Source organism: Artemia sp. Qi Xiang Cuo, chromosome 16, assembly GCF_049724085.1.
Source record: "Artemia sp. Qi Xiang Cuo chromosome 16, ASM4972408v1, whole genome shotgun sequence".
Lineage (NCBI taxonomy): Eukaryota > Metazoa > Arthropoda > Branchiopoda > Anostraca > Artemiidae > Artemia > Artemia sp. Qi Xiang Cuo.
In genome coordinates this window covers 42,955,244-42,971,015 of record NC_142809.1, presented here as the reverse complement: position 1 = coordinate 42,971,015, position 15,772 = coordinate 42,955,244, and the positions used below count along the sequence as shown (strand labels likewise).

General features: G+C 35.6%; 1 protein-coding gene across 1 annotated transcript in view; it reads right to left on the bottom strand.

Annotated features, from left to right (window-relative positions):
• The window catches only part of LOC148942931 (papilin-like), a 126,734-nt gene extending 111,428 nt beyond the window's left edge, over positions 1–15,306 (bottom strand). The window contains exon 1 of the mRNA XM_089102401.1: positions 15,256–15,306. Coding sequence (XP_088958527.1) covers positions 15,256–15,306 — 51 coding nt within the window. The remainder of the gene's footprint in view (positions 1–15,255) is intronic.
• Between the last annotated feature and the right edge of the window lie 466 nt (positions 15,307–15,772).

Sequence of the window (15,772 nt, the reverse complement as noted above, 5' to 3'; positions counted from 1 at the left end):
TGTGTGTGTTTGTGTGTTTGTTTTTGTGTGTGTGTGTCTTTTTGTGTGAGTTTGTTTGTGTGTTTTTTTTTGTGTTTATTTGTCTTTGTTTGTTTGTGTTTTTGTGTGTTTTTGTGTGTACTTGTTTTTGTGTGTGTGTGTTTTTTTTTTTTTGTGTTTTTGTGTTTGTGTGTGTGTGTGTGTGTGTGTGTGTGTTTGTGTGTTTGTGTGTGTTTATGTTTGTGTGTGTGTGTGTTTGTTTGTGTGTTTGTGTTTGTTTTTGTGTTTTTGTTTTTGTGTGTGTGTTATTTTATGTGTTTTTAAGTTTCTTTGTTTATGTTCTTTTTTGTTTGTTTTTGTTTTTGTGTTTTTGTTTTTTTGTTTGTGTGTGCTTGTTTTTAATTGTTGTTTTGTTTGTGTTTTTTTGTGTGTGTGTTTGTTTGTTTGTATGTTTGTGTGTGACTGTTTGTGTTTGTGTGTGTTTGTGTCTCTGCGTGTTTGTGTTTTTTTTTGTGTGTGTTGTTTGTGTTTGTTTGTGTGTTTTTTTTTGTTTTTCTTTTATTTTGTGTTTCTGTGTTTGTGTGTGTGTGTTTGTGTGTTTGTGTGTGTGTGTGTTTGTGTGTTTTTTTGTTTGTTTGTTAGTGTGTGTTTTTTTGCTTTTTTTTTTGTTTGGTTTTTTGTGTGTTTGTGTTTTTGTGTTTGTGTGTGTATTTGTGTGTGTGTGTTTGTGTGTTTTTTATTTTATTCTTTTATAACCCATTCTTCATAATTGGCCTTAAAAAAGAAGAAAAAATAGTTTGTTTTTCATGAAAAAAAGTCTTGAAAGAGAACCATCAGTCCTCATCAATAGTCTACACATGAATATGTTTAAAAACTTAAATCAAAAGTGTCATTCTATTTTTCTGATATGATTTAGAGATGTAAAAAAAGTTGAAAAAAAGCTAAAAAAAACTAAAAAAAAAGTAAAGAAAAAAATGGTCACTACAAACATTATTTTTCTAATAGTAGAAGTCGCGACATACATATCTATATCATTCCCATTTTGAAGTTGGAAAATATTAAATGTGATTTTTTTATGTTTTAAGTATTTTTTACATCATTCTAAGACAGGTAAAAAAAAGTTAAAAAAAACAAAAAAAAACAAAAACAAGAAAAAAGTTTTTTTTTTTGGGGGGGGGGAGGGGGTTGGTGGGAGGTAGGAGGGGAGGGGTTGTAGGGAGGGGGAGGGGTTGGAGGGAGGGTGGAGGGATAGGGGTAGGACTTGGGGCCCAAGCATCAGGAGATATTGTCTGTCTAGTATGCATCTCAAAATCATCGTGGTATGCATATTTTCACGATGATGCCATAAAAATGCCCCGAAACAGGTCACTTTTAACATCTATCAAAAATCCAATTGATAAATCGAATGTGCTTGAACTTGTTCCAGTTCAATGGAATGAACTTGTTACGATATTGTGACGCTTAACGTCAGTTGGCCAATGTCCCGGAAAAAATACATTGAACGTATCTCTAAAATCATAATATTTCAATGGCTTGTTGGCTCAGTCGAGTAACGTGCCGTTGTTTTGCTTTAGGAAGTCACGGGTCTCACGTTCGATTTCTACATCAAACACAAATTTCATAAAAATCAATGGGAAGATACTTAGAATGTTAAAAATCGTATAATTGGAAAAGAAAAATATCATCTTTAGAGTACAATAAAATGACATCAATAAAAAAAACTATTAAAATAAAAAATCCATATATTCATACAATAAAACAGCCACACCTAACAAATTAATTTACAGACAGAATTTCATAACATCATACCAGGAAACGAATCACCAATCCATGAAAACACGCACGACTTTTAACAGAAACATCGCGGACTTTTAACAGAGATCAGCACGAATTTTCATGGTAGGTTTAATCCGGTCATTGTACTGTCCGCTACTTATCATTATAGCTATATGGTGGGACTGTCCGCTACTTATCATTATAGCTATATGGTGGGACTGTGCGCTTATATATATTACAGTTATATTGGGAGACACTCTGCTCGAATATATTATAGCTATATGGTGGGACTGCCCGCTACTTATCGTTATAGCTGTATTGGGAGACACCCCGCTACTTATCGTTATAGCTATACTACTTGTATCTTAGTGCTGAAACAAATTAACCAGCAAAGCAGGAAATTTGGTTCAATAGCCATTGACGATTTCTCACTTAAACACCGTCCTGGACGTCCGCCTGCTCGTTATTCAGAGGCATTTGCTAATTCTGGAGCCAACCCGCTGTATGACTGGAAATCATTCTATGCTAAGGAGCTCTGCGGTGTCCTCAAAGCCTTATTGACCGGCTTTGATGTCGCAATCTACGACAACTGATCTTTTCTGGGGCCAGCATACCAAAGTTTACAGGGCAAAATAGATGACAGCTATGAAAGCCTTTCCGAACTCATGAAGATGTTTCCTGGGAAAGGCTTAGATCCCGCAGAACTAATGTTAGAGATAAAGGCTTTCAAACAATTTTTTGCCAGGAATGAGATTGAAAGCAACAAAGTCATAAATCACACAATGTTTGAGGGACTCTTCCGTGAAATTAACGCTGTCAAATCCATATTCCCGACTCTCTGGTCAATTTATCGGTGGTTTACAATAGCAACACCAACTGTGGTCACAACAGAAAGAAGTTTTAGGAAACTGAAACTGGTCATGACACGTTTATGCACAACGATGGACGATGATCATTTGGATCACCTTGTCATGTTTCCTGCAAGACTGACGTTACAGACGAGGTGAAACTCGACGAATTACTGAAAGTCTGGCTGTCTTCCAAACCAAGACGTTTGAATTTTTTACCTGAAGGTATATAGTTGTATTTTCTTCTTTTTTTTGTTGAATCTGTGTATTCTAATTTAAATTTGCCGATTCTTCACTTCTGAGCTCTTTTTGTATATAAATCATGTTATCACTTTTCTCCTAATATATTGCTCCATTCTTCACTAGGTCACCATGTCGTTGTTCATACGCTTCTTACGGAAAAAGAACTTAGCAGCTATTCTTCCTGAGATTCTATGATTCTTTGGACTGAATTGCGACCCCAAGTTTCGTATTAGAAATGGGCATTATGTTAATTAGTGATGAAAACAGTCGGTATAGATGATCAGCCAGTCGGTAAAATAAATCACCCCCTCCCCCAAACATTTCGGCTAGTAACGCCCCTGGTGGCACCCATAATGATATGGGTTATTAATAAATACAACCCTAAATAAAAGTCACCTCTTCGGAAAAAAAGGCTGTTGCAAGGCAACTCTCTAATTTTCTATTTCTTTGTTGCGTTATTTTGCGTGGCACGAAAACCTCCATTAGGAAAACTTCCTTGCCTAATTTTACCAAAACTGACTTGCTCGAAGTGTGTACGGGTAGCCTACACCATCTAGCTCAGTAACTTCTGTAACCTTTAATTACTCAAAACTTCTTGTTTCGTACTTATTGTGTTCCGATTTGGAATTATGATTGATACCCTTCTTCTCTCAGGGCTTCTATAATATTTTGGTCTTTCCAAGGGGTTACAGCACTAACTCGCTTATGCGCGCTGGAGGCAAGAACACGCGAATTTAGAGCCGAAGGGGTACTTATAGATTAGGTTAGATGAGCAATGTACGCCTATGAAAAATAGGAAACCTCCTTGGGATCATTCAGGCTCATGTACATGGTGGGACCATGCCGCAAAGAAATTTTGAGATTATTTTTCTTATTCTATTATTCTTATGCTTATTATTACTATCATATTATTCTTATTTTTTACTACTGCTCATCTTTCTACTTTAAATTCTTTTATTTTGATGTTTTTCAAAATTGCCTCTCCTAAAACAGCTCCTTTATACATGTCTAGGCACACTAAATGGCTCCATTCATTCACCATATTGATTTTATCACGTTGACGGGCTTTCAATATCTATCATCATTACGTCAGGTCAATCGCGTTTTAGAAAGCTATTTCCAGGGAAAACAAAATACTGCCCACGTTGTTGTTTCGAGTTTGAAAGTATTCCAAACACTTCAGTCGTTTCTTTTGTATTACCATCACCGAAAGGATTTTATGATAAAAAATACCTTAGTCACTTCCTCTTAATGAAACAATCGCATTTAGTATAAAAATAACTTTATTGAATAAATATATCTAAACTAACCGCAATGCGCGCCCAGAAGATGTATTCGTTTTTTATACTTTACTAGAATTCTATACGTTACTTATACTTTATGCTCACACTTTACTTATATTTTATACTCACACTTTACTTATACTTTATACTCACACTTTACTTATCCTTCATACTCACACTTTACTTATACTTTATACTCATACTTTACTTATACTTTATACTCACACTTTACTTATACTTTATACTTACACTTTACTTATACTTTATACTTACACTTTACTTATACTTTATGCTCATACTTTACTTATACTTTATACTCACACTTTACTTATACTTTATACTCACACTTTACTTATACTTTATACTCACACTTTACTTATACTTTATGCTCACACTTTATTTATACTTTATACGCACACTTTACTCATACTTTATACTTACACTTTACTTATAATTTATACTCACACTTTACTTATACTTTATACTTACACTTTACTTATACTTTATGCTCAAACTTTACTTTACTTTATGCTCACGCTTTACTTACACTTTATACTTTACTTATACTTCACTTTTACACAATACATGAAAGACAGAGACAAAATTCTGCTTTACAAGTTATAATTAAAAATCTTGTGATATAACAAAGGTTTTTAAGCAATTGGTACCCTAAAAAGGAATTTTCTGCCTTTAATTTCTCTGGAATAGACCCCCCTTCTCTGAGATAAATCCTGGCTACGACCATGTGACATTTTTTGTAAAATATGGATGCACAAATCATCTTCTTAAAAGAAGCAAGGTGTATCTACTCGTTTAATCTATTTTTTTCCCGTTTGATTTGCTGCTCAAGATATTTATAATTTACTTTTTTTTTCTTTTTTTCAGAAAAAGTGTAATATCCTGTTTTCTTACTCGCAGAAATAGATCTTGTCTTAAGTGGAGCTTCTGACATCAATTTTTTTATTGTCGTATATTGGATAACTACAAAAACCTTCTCAAGAACATTAAACTATATTTAAAAAATCTTTAGTTTTTTGTTTCACACCTATAACTGGGAAGCTCCGTGTCCCAGTTACACAATAGGCCTATTTCTTTGTTTTTATTATTTTGTTGTTTTGTTAATCAGGCTCTTTTTCGTTATCGTCATTGTTATGACGATATATATATATATATATATATATATATATATATATATATATATATATATATATATATATATATATATATATATATATATATATATATATATATATATATATATATATATACATATATATATATATATATATATATATATATATATATATATATATATATATATATATATATATATATATATATATATATATATATATATATATATATATATATATATATATATATATATATATATATATATATATATATATATATATATATATATATATGTATATATATATATGTGTGAGTGTGTGTGTGTGTGTGTTCTTTTGGTTTTTTGCAAGTTGCAATTAAAATTTTGTAATATGACAGAGGTTTCAACAGAGTTGGTATCCTAATAAATAAAAAAATCTGCCTTACCTTTCCTGAAATAGAACCCCCTTCTCTATCCTCTTTTCTTATCTGCAGAAATAGGTGTTAAGTGGAGCTCCTGATATCCAATTATTTCTTATCGTATCTTGAATACCCATGAAAACCTTCCCATGGACATTAAATTATGTTAATTACATTTTTTTGTTGTTTTTTTTCGTTGCACATCCATGTTGATGTAGCCTTCCGTGCGCCAGTTGCACAGCGATTCTTTTTTTTTCAGGCTCTTATTCGTTATCATTATTATGACGAAATATATGTGTTTTTGTGACTATATTCAACTTCAAGAGCCCTGCTCTCCATTGCAGATTAATGTTTTTAGTAACATTAAGTTGATTAACGGTTCATCTACAATGAGATTTTGTTAATACCGACATTGATGCTACTGATGCTACTGGTGAAAATTCTGATTCTACTCATGAAAATTCTGATGAAAATTCTTAGTTAAGGCTAGGCCTTAACTAAGTTCAAATCGATTGAATTCCAGTTTCGGCTCGATTTAGTTCTCGATGCTCGCTGTACCTCTATTATAAACGGGATGTGTTTAGACTAATTTCCGAAATTACCACTAGCCAAATCTCGGTATTAGTAAACTTTCCCTATTATTGGGCCTTAAATGAAACAGCAGAACAGTTTTACAAAACCGATCCTTCATTGAAATAAAAAAAAAATGATGTTCTTTGCTATCCTTTAAAATATATTATGTGTAACATATCGCCTTTTGAATTACTGTTGTCAATATATTTCTCTTAGGTGAATTTGACTTCAGCTGTGATTCAAGTTCTTCAACAGTTAGATAGCAGGAAGCTTCAACACTTTTTCTGAGCTTGAAAAACTAATTGTCTACAAGGTGCCAATAGTTGGATATATATCCTGCTAGGTTTTGACAGACAAATTTCTCATGAAGACAGGTAGATATTAGGCCTAATCAGAATCGATATTCCCAACCTTTCCTGGATCTTGCCCCACCTCAATACCCAAAAGAATTTGATGAAGTCAACAGCTCTTCCATCATAAAAGTAACTTCGCTAAGAATAATAGAAAATAAATGATTTAACAGGGGATTAGACTTGGAAAAGACTCAATTTTTAAAAATAATATTTTTTTATACAGGGGTGTTAACCCAGAATTTTGCTTTTGGAAAGAGTTAAAGAACGAGCACTAGGGTATGTCGGAAACTAAAAATGTTGATTTTTATTTCTGACAAAATTAAAAACATACCTTTTAATATTCTGATGACGAAGATACTTTATATCCTAAATTAAGCGCACGTCTATGGGTTCCCGCTTAAAAAAAAAAAAAAAAAAAAAAAAAAAAAAAAAAAAAAAAAACTGGAAAGGAGCTTCCCTGGAGCTTCTAAAAGGTTAAATGAAACCATCTATAAACTATCGAGTTTCCGGATTTTGTGTGAGAACTGTAGCACATGCTGTCCACACATAGTCTTTGAAGCATAATGCAGTCAAAACTTGCATGCAATTCATGTCTGCCATGCCTGTGTTGCCACTTATAAAGCAGTCTTATTTTTGGGCAAGATATCTCGTTTCTCTTGTAGAACCTAATGCATTTAAAATTTAATAAGGACTGTAATTTGAAATTTTTAAATTTCAGTGGTGACCCCAATGAAATCAGTTTCATTTCCCCCCCCCCCACAAAGGCTTAAAAATATGGTTATAAAATAGATCGTCCTACTACTAATACTGCTAATAACTCACCGCAGCACCAAGCCACCTGAGGCTAACACAGCTACGTACTCTCCTCCTCCATACCAATCTATTCAAGCCTCCCTCTTTACACACTCCCAAGAAGCTCCGATTTCCTTTAAATATTTCTTTGAGACATCCTCCCATCCCCAACGAGGGAGACCTGCTTTCCGTTTAGCCCTTGATGGTTGGCCGAAAAGAACAATCTTCGGCAATCTGTCATCCTTCATCCGAAGAACGTGCTCTAGCCATCGCAACCTTTCTCTCGGTATAGCCCTAGAAAGCGGGATTGAACCCCATTTTTCGTAGAGCCTACTGTTTGAAATAGGGTCAGTCAGCCGGGTAACCAGAACAATCCGTAGGCAATTTCTCCAGAAAACATCTAGCAAATCTTTATCCGCTTTTCAGAGCACCCATGCTTCAGAGCCGTATTTGACCACTGTAATCACTTTAGCTTCCAATATTCTAATCTTAGTTTGCAGACTTATTTTCCTATTCTTCCAAACTTTTTTTAACTATGAAAAAACACCCTGAGCCTTGGCAATTCTACTTTTAATATTTTTACTGCTCCCACCGTCTTTACTAATAATAATACCAAGGTAAGTGAAGCTGTCCACCCGATGAGTCTTTCCGTAACCCAACGTCACCTTTTCATCTTCACTTATTCCTAGTCTTAGTGACTTAGTCTTCTTAACATTAATTTTCAAACCTATTCTAGCACCTTGAACGCGCAATGTCTCTAAAAGTTTATTCATTTTGCTCACATTTTCATCTACGATGCTTAATCATCACCATAATCTAGGTCCAGAAGAAATTTTCCTCCCCATTTGATTCCGTGGTCTCCCAGTGCCCTTTTTGTGCTCCTTAAGACAAAACCAATCAAAATGATCCATATAAAGGGGGATAGAACACAACCTTGCTTAACTCCTGATTTAATACAAAACCAGCTGCTAACCTCATTTCCTACCTTAACCGCAGCAGTGTTATCAAACAGTTCGTGGTAACGAACTGTAAGTAAGGAGCGACCCGGTTCAATAGTAACCAAAACTCTAAAAAACGTAATTCTGATATCAGAAGATACATCAAAAGAATCAAATTTTTATGCTGATTTGAAATATATAAGTTTCATGAGGTTTAGTCCTACTCATCACAAGTTACGAGCCTGAGAAAATTTGCATTATTTTCGAAAAAAAGGCGAGAAACATCCTCTAAAAGTCATAGAATCATAATGGAAATCACATCATTAGATTTATCGTGTCAGAGAACCCTAGGAATTTTGTATTTTTTGCCAGAAGAAAGATTACGGATGCGTGTATATTTCTTTTTTTGTTTGTTTTTTTCTTCCCCAGGGGTGATCGTATCGACCCAGTGGTCCTAGAATGTTGCGAGAGGGCTCATTCGAGCGGAAATTAAAAGTTCTAGTGCCAATTTTAAGTGACCAAAAAATTTGGAGGGCAACTAGGCCCCCTCCAACGCTGATTTTTCCAAAAGTCACCGGATCAAGATTTTGATATAGCAATTTTGTTCAACATAGTCAAAAACCTGATAAATACGTATTTCAGGACGACTTAATCCCCCACAGTCCCCAGAAGAAGGGCTGCAAGTTATGAAATTCGCCCATTGTTTACATATAGTATCGGTTATTGGGAAGTTTACATACGTTTTCAGGGAGGATTTTTTCCTAGTGGGGGGAGGTCGGGGGAGAGGGTTACGTGAGAGGATTTTTCATGGAGGAATTTTTCATGGGGGAAGGGAATTTTCCATGAAGGGGGTGCGGGATTTCCCAGCATTATTTAAAAAACAAGCAGAAATTAAATAATAAAACAAGTTTTTTCAACGGAGAGTAAGGAGGAACAAAAACTTTAGCGTAAAGAACTAGGTATTGACGATGCGGCGAACCCCCTCATATGCGTAATAATTTCTGTTCGTTTTAAATTTTAATGTTGCTCTTTACTTTTAGTTGAAACAACTTGTTTTGTTTTTTAATTCCTCGTACATAGCACTAATCACTTTAATGTATTCGTCTGGTATACCATACAACGATAAGGCCTTTGCTAAAGCTCTTCTATTTATAAATATTTTATTATCTATAAAATAGATAGCTAGACAAATTTCTTGATCCGAAAATTAAATAAGATTTTTATTTATACCTTCAAAATAAAAAGTCCATTTTCTCTATTATTTGACACATCCTAATGGGCATCCTAAGGGGACGAAGGGTATCATATACTTCCTATTCGTTATATTCGGGGTAGGAAGGGGGCTAGGTATTATTTATATATATATAAAAAAAAAATACAAATCAGCGACAAAATATAAGAAATCATGTTACTCAAGCAAGTCATTCTCAAGTAACAGTTAATAAAGTCAATAAATCCCAAGAATTCGCGATGAAGGGGTAACATGCCTAATGCCCCCCTGCGCACAATCCTGGACAGAAAAGGAAAAATCTTGGCAAAATTCGGGAAGTAACACTTTTTGTCTAAAAAAAAATCAAAATTTATTCTCCCTGGAAAACTCTTACTGGGTTTGAAAATTTATAGACCCAAACGAAACGAATAGTAGTGGCCACGAGCAGGGACGGACGCAGGGGGGGGGGCTCCGCCCCCTCCCCCGAAACAAATTCCTGCGTACGCGCCTGGCCACGAGTCCAGGTAGGCAGAAGAGGTTTGTATAGACATTGCCAAGAAATTCTGCAACTCTATGTTTACAAATATAGATACTCCCTTAATGTGTCCAAAATTCTTCTGATACTGGAAGCTAATTCCAACATAACACACCTATCTGACAACGCCACAGAAACATGTGATCTAATATTTCCCCAAATTTGTAAAATTCTGAAAAACCAGCACTTTACTGAAAACTTACTTTATTTGAGGGTTTGAGAGAATCAAAATTGTATACTAAAATTTACTGATTTCATAGCCAGTGAAAGACTATTGAGAGTTTTATAAATTAGTCTTTTATTTTCTTCAGGATACTTATGGACTTTTCTCCTCCTAATCGTGTTTTTTGGCGTCGATTTTGTGTTTCCTTCAGAATTCTACCAATTTAGGGATATATTGCGAGTCATTTATTTTTTAATCAATATTGCAGATATATGTTGCATAGACTGCGAAGCAATAATTTTTGTCCCTTCTAAGTTTCGTCTTCGCCCTTTCCTTCCATCAGAAAACTTTTTTTTATATTTAATCTGAAGTATTTGCCTTGGCTCCCCTTCCTCGAGTGAGGACGAAATAACACTCATATATAAAAATTAATTCCAGAAGTAATTAATAACATAATAGTGTACAAAAAACAGGGCTACTGAGAATAGCTCCGTTTTAATAATGACCCAAAAAATTCTTCTCAATAAATACAAAAAAGATTATCGCCACTTTCAACTCAAATAAACTCAAGGTTTCAACTCAATAGGTTTCAAATAAACTTTTACCACATGCTGAAGTAACATAGTAACACTGACACTTTTAGGCAATCTCCAAAGAATTGTATACAGCTTGATCGAACGATACGATCATATATATCAATTCACATAATGGAGCTTAGGGAAAAGGTCAGACCTTCAAATTTTGACAAACTGATTTGGGTACTGTTGTATTAGCTGAAACCCACGCAAGAAGTGAAGTTTGGTTAATGATAATGAAATAAAACAAAATAGGATGAAAATATAATAGTTTAGAAACAAATTTCGGCTTTATCTTTGCACATTAGGGGGGGGGGGGGGGTAAAGCATATCGTATATTAAATACGTAACCTACCCTAACCTAGGTACCTTCCCCCCCCCCTAAATCCCAGAAAACAAAAGTTTAAATATTGTAAACGCAATGACAATCCACGGTATGCAATCCAATTCTCTATTGAAAGAAACCCGTTTGACTAGTTTCTTAAGCATCTTCTCTATATAATATATCGCGTGGGTTCCAGCTAATCCGACAGTACCCCGATTTGTAGATTCAACCATTGACACTAAAAGCTCAAAAGAAAATGAAAAATAACAATATAGGTGTCAAAGAGAAACTTTCAAGTTTTCACAATTTGAAGTCATTTAGAAACTGTATGAGCTCTAGGGAGGCCTTTGAGCCCGCGTCTTCACGAAATTTCCCTATTTTTGTCCCTTTTCGTATAATCCCTTATATTTTACGCATAACTTCGACTATTTTTGCTCCTTTGGGATTAATGCACTCCCTGCACAATATCAAAATTTCAGCGTAGGTTGGTTTATCCCTAATTTTCTTTATTGCGTTTATACTTCCTCGCTTCGTAAAAAAAAGAAACGCCCCAAGAAGCGACACTTTTTCGTTACTAAAAAAAAATTAAAGAACAAGGAACGGAAAAAATTTATAACAAGCAACAAATTAATTTATACAGGAAATCAAAATTAAAATGACCAAAATTGTCCTAGGTTGCAGGAGATGGCTCACCTGCAACCCCCTTTCGTAGCAACATTGTTTTCGCTTGTACTTTACTGAAAACTTACTAGTGTAAAATTAACACAGTTAATAGATAATACAACTGTTCGAATGGTTTTCCAAACCCTGGAAACACATACAAGCAGAGGGAATGATTTCTAGGGGAATGCAAAAATAAATGGGATGGATTTCTAGGGGGGAATGTATATTATGGCTTAATAGATCTTGTTAAGAGTTATAAACATTTATCCCCTTTCAGCAAAAGTTGTAATGAAAAAGAGGAGAACATCTGAGAAACCTCAGATGTACTGTAAAAGGATATCCATGCAACTGAACCCTATTCAAGCCCCAACTAACTCATCCCTCGTAGATTTCAACCCTATTTAATTCAATCCCCATGCATCTCAACCCTCATTCAACTAAACCTCGTGTAACTCAACCCTCATTTACCTCAACCTTCATGCAACTCAACTTCAGTTACACGCACAATTAAGAATTGAGTTGTATAGGGTTCATTTATTGGGAGTTGAGTTGAGTTGCGTGGGGACTGAGTTGAACATGAGCTGAATTACACGACACTGAATGGAATGCAGATCTGGTTGAACGGGGTTAATTTAAACAGGATTGAGTTGAATGAGGAATGAAGTGAGTCAGGTTATGTCATTACGCTTAAAGTATCAGGGACAATGGAAATGAAATCTGATTGTACGAAATGGTAGAACCATATATATATTTTATGAAAAAAGAAAAAAAACGGGAATTTGATTTTTAATAAAATTTTTCTCGATTCGCAGTTATACAGTTTTTGGACTGTAGCGTCTTCTTTTTCCAAACATGACACACACTTGATACCGGATACTGCGCGTACTGACCCTGGGAGGCTGGAAAGATATATCACAACCTTAGTTTAGTTGCTAGCGGTCGGACCAAAAAAAAATAGGTTTTTCCATAGGCTTCTCGTGATGTGTACATCGGAATCGAGCGTGCGCGAAGGCGGAGTATGAATCTTGTGTGGTTTTAAATCTGTGTCACATATTTTTAATGGAGAGCATAGCCTTTGTCGATACTGTATATTCTGTCTACTGTGGTGTAGTAGTAGCTTAGTAGTAGTAGGTGCGCAAATTAAAAAAGAAGGAACGTGGATTTTAATCATAAAAAAGCTAAAAACACATTGCACTAAAGGGCTTAACAATGTTCAGCTTTCGGTTGAAGGTGTAGTTGTCTTTAATACTCGTAGCTTACAGTGGTGCGTGTTCTTAATAGCTTACAGTAGCGCCAAATCACACAAATGTAGGAGGGGAGTAAGGCTTTTGGGGATTTAAAAAATGACAATACCAAAAAAGATATATTTCAAAATAAAGTGGGGGAAAGGGGGGTTGTTTTCTTTCTACTTTTGAGTAAAAACACAAAACTTGTAATTTTAAAACCTAGGGAGGAGCCCTCCCCCAGTTTACGTCCCTGCTAGCTCAGAATTTCATAAAAAAGAGGTGATCATGTTGTGTGTTGTCTTGTAGCTAAAAACGATTCAAATAGTAACAACAGGGTAAAAAAGACGAGGTTGGTTGGCTTCTATTTCTGACACACACCTAAGGAATATTGCGATAGATTTACAAAAATGCCTCGCAAAAATAAACCAATGAAACTAAAGCTCACTTTTTAACACGGAAGTATACGACAGTAACCTCTCAGTTTCTCTTTGATTCAACCATAGAACATTTCAGTCATGAGAAAAGTTTGGCTATAGAATCTATCACCCGTGAGTGTAGAAACCCTCGATGATCCCTTTCACGGGTGCGATTTCCTATATGGAACGTTTGGGTGCAGGCTTGAGTTAGTGCGAAATTTTCGCCAATCGTGAGAATAGCCTTTGATGAAATGATAATTCTTCATGGAAGGGGGAAATAAATAATCTCGACGGCAAGAAAAAAAATGTTGAAAATCCATAATGTAGTAGAGTCTGTTATAACCAATCATAGTTGCAAAGCTGTATCTTTTCATTATTTCTAATTTAATTTTCGGAACAGGTTATCTCTAAAATATCTCTTTTCACTTATCTTTTGTTTAGAACCAACTTCCTCTATGCGCTAGTGTAAAGTCCTGCTGTCACCACTCTGTAAACCTATATTTAAGTTCTTTCTATATGCCCTTTTATATTGGCAGATGTAATGGTTTACGTAAATTCCAAAGATAGACGATAAACGTTGGTACATGGTCTTTATTAAATAACGTGAGAATACACACAGAGAAAATAAGGTAGCACAAGATCAACTAGCTACGACGAAGGCGAGAGATGGACTGCCTTTAGAAATGAGCGACGAATGTAACTTTCCTGGAACGGAAGTTCCAGCCCTGGGAACGACCCCTTTCCCACGACTAGCTTTTAGTCCCAAGAGCTCCCCCTGGACCGCTATCGTTGACGGATAAATGCCCAACTAACTAAGAAAGGAGATACCCGGAAAAGCTTCTCGAATTGATGTTAAATACTTTACAGATTCTCCCCCCTGTTTTAAGTTAAATTTCCCAAATTTGGATTATCCCCTTCTCATTAAACAACCAAACTATAATTGAAATCAAAACATTAACTTCCCAAATTATTAAATTATATCCTAATAAAATTCTACAGCATGAACTAGTAAACAATTACATAATATAAACACTACACAATTCTTGCATAAGTAAAAACTTACATAGTATAAACGAACCACACTAACAACAGTAGTCTGAAACTGGATATTTTAACACTTCATTTTTCTTTGTATACTTTAAAATAGACTTGTTCCCCATACCCCTGAACTTGATGAGGACAAGGAAAGTTGGGATTATGTATAAACTTTGAATTAGGGCAAAAGGAATGACCGGGAAAGGCTAATTAATCCTAAAAATACCAGCGACAAATAAATGAAATTGCAAACTCTAAAAATCATACCATGCAGCAATGACGTTAAGATATTATTCCCAATAAAATCCTCGGGGTTTTATTGTTATGGAACGCCTCGGTTTTGACCTATTTGGTTTTGCTCTACTAACTTGTGGTTCGACAAATGGCAGTACTACTGTTGATATCTCTACATAACTATTAGCGCTACGCATTAAAGCCATCCCGTGAGGCATCAACCTCATCTCGCGAGATATTACAACCATCTCCCTCTCCCTGGGTAGCCAAACCGCCCTGCGAGGCATCAGTAACATCTCGCAGTGCAACAAAAAAAAAACAAACCCGTGACCCATCAGTACCAACCCACGGGACATTAAAACCCGCTCCCTGTACCTGGGTAGCCAAACCGCCCAGGGAGGAATCAATAACATCTAGCTGTTCTAAAAAAAAAAACCAAACATAGAGTAATCGCTACCATACCACCTGAAATTACACCCGGCTCCATTTCCATGTTTCGCCAAACCGCCCTGTGAGGACTCAGTACCAACTCGCAGTGCAACAAAAAAAACAAACCTCCCGTGAGGCAACAGGACCAACCCACGCGACCTTAAATCCAGCTCCCATTTCCTGGGTAGCCAAACCTCCCAGCGAGGAATCAGTACCATCTCGCAGTGCAACAAAAACCCATCCCGTGAGGCATCAGTACCATCCCACGGGACTTCAAAACCAGCTCCCTTTTCCTGGGTAGCCAAACCGCCCTGCGAGGAATCAGTACCATCTCGCAGTGCCTTCTCATTATCATTGAGTCCAAATTTCACCCTCGTCAGCGCAGAAAGAAATTCATCGGAAAAAGGAGACGTGTCTCCTTTCCCCACTATCTGTTCTATCTGCTCATATTGTATTGCAACCTTATACGCATCACCTAAACAAAAAAAAATTCTGCACTATTCTCTAACAAATACCGTTTGTAGGACGGTCTGATCCACTCCTTGAATACATTTAGAGCAAATCTTCCAAGAACTACACCATCATCCCTGGCTTCTAAGGACACCCTAAATGACCTTCCTAATCTTTGCATCCTTCTATAGAA